The sequence below is a fragment of the Salmo salar genome, chromosome 20 (genome assembly GCF_965601325.2).
Source record: "Salmo salar chromosome 20, fSalSal1, whole genome shotgun sequence".
NCBI classification, from domain to species: domain Eukaryota; kingdom Metazoa; phylum Chordata; class Actinopteri; order Salmoniformes; family Salmonidae; genus Salmo; species Salmo salar.
The window spans coordinates 19,774,041-19,780,224 of record NC_138310.1 but is presented as its reverse complement, the minus strand read 5'-3'; the positions used below and the strand labels follow the sequence as shown (position 1 = coordinate 19,780,224).

At 41.9% G+C, this 6,184-nt stretch overlaps 1 protein-coding gene across 2 annotated transcripts; it reads left to right on the top strand.

The window, feature by feature from the left end:
- Positions 1–3,883: 3,883 nt before the first annotated feature.
- crybb2 (crystallin, beta B2) lies at positions 3,884–6,133 on the top strand. 2 transcript variants are annotated; one of them, XM_014161075.3, is made up of 6 exons: positions 3,884–4,017; positions 4,386–4,474; positions 4,717–4,835; positions 5,246–5,378; positions 5,476–5,618; positions 5,790–6,133. In XM_014161075.3, the coding sequence occupies exons 2-6, from the start codon at positions 4,412–4,414 to the stop codon at positions 5,965–5,967; spliced, it is 636 nt and encodes a 211-aa protein (XP_014016550.1). In that variant the 5' UTR covers positions 3,884–4,017; positions 4,386–4,411; the 3' UTR covers positions 5,968–6,133. The 2 variants fall into 2 exon arrangements, with proteins under 2 accessions (XP_014016550.1, XP_014016551.1); XM_014161076.3 differs by lacking the exon at positions 3,884–4,017 and adding an exon at positions 4,032–4,106.
- The last annotated feature ends 51 nt before the right edge of the window (positions 6,134–6,184 follow it).

Below are 6,184 nucleotides of genomic sequence, written 5' to 3'. Positions count from 1 at the left end.
CCTAGAGATGAACGTACTTTGGTGAGAAAAGTGCAAATCAATCCTAGAACAACAGCAAAGGACCTTGTGAAGATGCTGGAGGAAACAGGTACAAAAGTATCTATATCCACAGTAAAACGAGTCCTATATCGACATAACCTGAAAGGCCGCTCAGCAAGGAAGAAGCCACTGCTCCAAACCCGCCATAAAAAAATTATGTGGATATATTGAAGCAACATCTCAAGACATCAGTCAGGAAGCTAAAGCTTGGTTGCAAATGGGTCTTTCAAATGGACAATGACCCCAAGCATACTTCCAAAGTTGTGGCAAAATGGCTTAAGGACAACAAAGTCAAGGTATTGGAGTGGCCATCACAAAGCTCTGACCTCAATCCTACAGAATATTTGTGGGCAGAACTGAAAAAGCGTGTGCGAGCAAGGAGGCCTACAAACCTGACTCCGTTACACCAGCTCTGTCAGGAGGAATGGGCCAAAATTCACCCAACTTATTGTGGGAAGCTTGTGGGAGGCTACTCGAAATGTTTGACCCAAGTTAAACAATTTAAAGGGCAATGCTACCAAATACTAATTGAGTGTATGCAAACTTCTGACCCACTGGGAATGTGATGAAAGAAATAAAAGCTGAAATAAATCATTCTCTCTACTATTATTCTGACATTTCACATTCTTAAAATAAAGTGGTGATCCTAACTGACCTAAGACAGGGAATTTTTACTTGGATCAAATGTCAGGAATTGTGAAAAACTGAGTTTAAATGTACTTGGCTTAGGTGTATGTAAACTTCCGACTTCAACTGTACATTACATCTAGATAGATAGTACTTATACATCGTGTTTTCAGTCATCATAACTTTTATAGATCATGAGCTTTTAAACCCATCCCTCAGCTACTCTCAGTCTATCCCACCCATAAACTGCCCTCATATGATTGCCATGAGCCATATATTTTTCAAATGTGCTGTGATGTTTCACATATTCTGAAGCTGTCTAATCGTATAGTATCTACAGATTGTAAATAAAAGATAAATATTTTTACTAAAAGTATTATTACATTGTTGATTGATTGACTATGGTTTTCCAAATCTCCCAACAGTGCTATTTGTAAGGTTCATTTTAGATCATTGTTGTGATTTTGTTCAGCCATTACTAAACATGTGACCAGAAACAAGCTACAAAGAAGCAATACCAAAATAAGTGATCTAATTTTTCTGTCGCTTCAAAGCAAAATCTGCAAAGCTGACATGGTTGTATGCCCCATAAACATAACATTATTTTTGTGACAAGAATTTTGTATAATAATTTCAATAGAAAAACTCTAAGTTTTGAATCAAGCGTTGTTTTGCATATCAGTTCATAAACCATGTACCATGGAATCGGCACATCGAAAATATCTTTCCAACTATTTTGTAATCTGGATAAAGGGAAATAGGCCATTTTTGAAGAAGGGATGAAACATTTGTACTAATCTACTGGAGAACCATATCATTTTTGTATGACTGATGCTTTTCGTGATAGGTTTAATGCTTCAATATTTATGAAATTCAGCCCCCGAACTCATATTAATTATAAAAATAAGCATGTTTTATTTTGTCTGGCTTGCCTTCCAAATAAAGTGAAATATATTTTGCTCAAATAATTTCAAATACAAATCGTTCAGCGTAGACATGACCATAAGCAAATAGGTCAACTGGGATGGATATGATTAAATAATTAATCAGGGTGATTTCTCCACAAATAGACAGGTATTTACCTTTCCATGGTAGCAAGATCGTATCTATTTTTGCACACTTCTGTTAACATTTGTTGGAGTAAATTCCTTTATTTATTTCGGGACTATGTCCAGTTCACTGTAAAACAAGAGGCACTGCTCCTCCCTACCTTCAGGCTATGCTCAAACCCTACACCCAAACCTGAGCACTTCATCCTTCCAGCTTTGGTCTTTTCCTACTAACACTGACTTTGCTGATAACTACTTTTGAGGGAAAATGTATACTGAGCAAAAATATAAACACAACATGTAAAGTGTTGGTCCCGTGTGTCATGAGCTGCAATAAAAGATCCCAGAAATGTTCCATATGCACAAAAAATGTATTTCTCTCAAATTTTGTGCACAAATTTGTTTACATCCATGTTAGTGAGCATTTCTCATTTGCCATGATAATCCATCCACCTGACATGTGTGGGATATCAACAAGCTGATTAAACAGCATGATCATTACACAGGTGTACCTTGTGCTGCGGCCAATAAAATGCCACAAAGTTTTTGGGAGCATGCAATTGGCATGCTGAATGCAATTTCTCTACCATAAGCCACCTCCATCGTCGTTTTAGAGAATTTGGCAGTATGACCATCCGGCCTCACAACCGCAGACACGTGTAACCACACCAGCCCAATAGCTCCACACACAGCTTCTTCACCTACGGGATGGTCTGAGACGAGTCTCCCAGACAGCTGATGAAACTGTGGGTTTACACAACCGAAGAATTTCTGCCCAAACTCTCAGAAACCATCACAGGGAAGCTCATCTGTCTGCTCCTCATCCTCACCAGGTTCTTGACCTGACTGCAGTTCGGCATCGTAACCGACTTTAGTGGGCAAATGCTCACCTTCAATGGCCGCTGGCACGCTGAAGAAGTGTGCTCTTCATGGATGAATCTCGGTTTCAATTGTACCAGGCAGATGGCAGACATCTTGTATAGCGTCGTGTGGGTAAGTGGTTTGCTGATGTCAATGTTGTGAACAGAGTGCCCCATGGTGGCGGTGAGGTTATGGTATGGGCAGGCATAAGCTACAGACAACAAACACACAATTGCATTTTATCAATGGCAATTTGAATGCACAGAGAAACCATGACGAGATCCTGAGGCCCATTGTTGTGCCATTCATCCGCCGCCATCACCTCATGTTTCAGCATGATAATGCACAGCCCCATGTCGCAAGGATCTGTACACAATTCCTGGAAGCTGAAAATGTCCCAGTTCTTCCATGGCCTGCACACTCAGCAGACATGTCACCCATTGAGCCTGTTTGGGATGCTCTGGATTGACATGTACAACAGCCTGTTCCAGTTCCTGACAAAATTCAGCAACTTCACACAGCCATTGAAGAGGTGTGGGACAACATTCCACAGGCCACAATTAACAGCCTGATCAACTCTATGCGAAGGAGATGTGTCACGCTGCATGAGGCAAATGGTGGTCACTCCAGATACTAACTGGTTTTCTAATCCATGCCCCTACTTTTTTTTAAGGTATCTGTGACCAACCGATGCATATCTGTATTCCCAGTCATTTGAAATCCATAGTTTAGGGCCTAATGAATTTATTTCAATTGACTGATTTCCTTATATGAACTTTAACTCAGTAAAATCTTTAAAATGGTTTCATGTTGCATTTATATTTTTGTTCAGCGTACTTGCTATGACTGTGATAGGTGGTTGTCTTACCGAGCTATCTTAAGACGAATGCACTAATTGTAAGTGACTCTGGATAAGAGCATCTGCTAAATGACAAAAATGTAAATGTATAAAGTAAATTATCTCCAATAGAAATGATTGCCAATAACGACCCAATGACTGTTTACTATGTTAACCATTATTCCTATGTAAGAGTTAACTGAAATACCAGGTTTTGTGAGTTAAATCAGTCCCTTTCTATCAATTTGGCACTCTCCCTTCTCTATCTCATCCTCTTACTCTCTCCCTCTCTGGTGGTCCAGGCATACAGGCAGCTCTCATTGTAAGTGTGGGACTCTTGGCACTGGTTGTGCTGAATCATGTGGATATCGAACAATGACCGGCTGGACAAAATTGACAACTAATGAAATAACTTTGAGGGGGAGTGAGAAGGGGGGCCAGGTAGAGCGGTGACCCCACAGTCCCGTCTGCTCGGCCTATTGCAGGCTGATCTGGAGGGTGGCTTGGATGCAGAGGAGTGTTGGCAGAGTTTCCACCCCTGAGCGCGCCGTATATATTGAGCTCGGCATGCCATCACAAACACACTGGCACAGACACGTACTGGTAAGAGATTCACATCCATCGCTCTCCACATTATTTCTTTTTTTTAAATAATTTTGATCCAACTTTGTCTAGATTTTTTAAACAAACAGGTTAGTTTATAATTTTACATGTTGGGATAACATAATTCTTTGTCATTATACATAAAACTATTTAACTTATAAACAAATAGATTAACATGGGGACTGTTTCAATTTAACTGTTTTTGTTGGAATATTGTTTGGGAGGGGACTTTTTTTTACATACATGAGAGAACCAGCTTCGTGCAGAATTTAACTGCAGGTTTTCTGGCACTATTATTTAATGTTTTTACTACTGTACTATCAAACTGCAAACTACTGGACCCTAAAAATATGTTATTCTCTGTACAGTTTCATCATAACCCATCCGGTTCACTATGGCCACAGACCACCAGAACCCTGCATCCAAGCAGCAGCAGCCAGGCACTAGTGCTTTCAAGGTGAGGGGGAGAGGGGGAGAGGGGGAGGCAGAGGAATGGCAGGGCAGGGCAGAGGAGGGCAGGAAAGAAGGATGGGTAATGGTGGGGCAGAGCATGATAGGGACAATGACACACTGCAAGATTTTTCAAAGCAAAAGTTACACAGTACTCAACATAATTTCCCTATACAACTTGAGATCCCGACAGGCCGAGCATAGCAAGGAGACCTAAACATACATTTTGTATCTCCCTGTCTTCCACAGTTGATCATCTATGAACAGGAGAACTTCCAGGGGCCTTGCCATGAGCTGACTGGTCCCTGTAACAACCTCCAGGAAGCAGGCGTGGAGAAAGTGGGCTCCATACTGGTGCTGTGTGGACCGTAAGTGTGGCTCAGAGATAGTATGATAGAGAGAGGGAAAGAGAGAGAGAAAGTATGAGTTAAAGTAAAAAAAAAAAACAGAATGATAGACGGACGCAAACAAAGCGGGTTAGATAGAGGTGTGTGATTGTCTGTGTGTGTGGTGTGGGGGGTGGGGGGTGGGGGGGGGGTAGATATGGTGTGATTATCAAACAATAGAAAAAGAAAAGGGATTGGTGATTGGACAAATTAAAATGGTTCTGTACAGGAAAACAAACACTTCCAAACCATTCCATAACACAAATATAGTCACTGCATTGTGCACAAGGCACTGTATGTTCATTCACCTTTAATCTTTTTTTTATCATCCTTCCCTTTCCCCCTCCATCACCTTGTGCCCTCCTCACCTTTACTCGTCTGTGTTTTCTCAGATGGGTGGGATACGAGCAGGCTAACTGTAAGGGGGAGCAGTATGTGTTTGAGAAGGGGGAGTATCCTCGCTGGGATTCCTGGACCAACAGCAGACGTAGCGACAACATCTTTGCATTCCGCCCCATTAAAGTGGTAACACAGCACCCCCTTCGCTACTACAACACAAATCAACCACTTTGTAGATTCTCTATGACTTTTTCTTATGGTGTGTTTTCTATTCTCTTCACAGGACAGCCAGGAGCACAAGATTGTCCTTTATGAAAACCCCAGTTTCGCGGGGAAGAAGATCGAGATCATAGATGATGATGTCCCCAGCTTCCATGCACACGGATACCAAGAGAAGGTCTCCTCTGTCAGAGTTCAGAGTGGCACGTGAGTCTGCCCGCCAACAGCAGTTATATCTGCCCCAACATTACCATATTGCTATTTTCTCCTAATTACATGTATTGATCTTATCTCCCCGGCTTTCTTCTCTAAATACTTTTCTAATTTTTGTTTCTCTCCCATTCCATGACTCTTACGCCTCTGTTGGTTGTGTACCAGTTGGGTGGGGTACCAGTATCCTGGCTACAGAGGCTATCAGTACCTGTTTGAAAAGGGTGAATACAAGGACAGTGCTGAGTTTGGTGCCCAGTTCCCTCAGATCCAGTCTGTCAGGCGCATCCGAGACATGCAGTGGCACCAGAGGGGAGCTTTTCACCCTGTCGCCGGCGCCAACTAAGCTTAAATGACTCTTTCCTGCACCAAGCCCTGACCCCTGCAACCCTGCTCCTTCACACACTTCTCCCCCCTCACTTACTCAAAATTGCATTTGATGCCCATTGCCATTGTTTCCATAGCACCATCCTTTAAAGCAAACTAATAAATCCTTGTTGCTTACATTTCAAGTGGTCGTGGGACTCAACTTTGTTCTCCTGTATTGTTTATCTGAACAGAAA

Excerpts from the sequence above, each read along its gene's own strand:
- crybb2 (XM_014161075.3), top strand. The coding sequence starts at position 4,412 with ATGGCCACAGACCACCAGAACCCTGCATCCAAGCAGCAGCAGCCAGGC. Across the intron at positions 5,379-5,475 it reads CATTCCGCCCCATTAAAGTG|GACAGCCAGGAGCACAAGAT; the intron begins GTAACACAGCAC and ends TTCTCTTCACAG. Across the intron at positions 5,619-5,789 it reads GTCAGAGTTCAGAGTGGCAC|TTGGGTGGGGTACCAGTATC; the intron begins GTGAGTCTGCCC and ends GTTGTGTACCAG.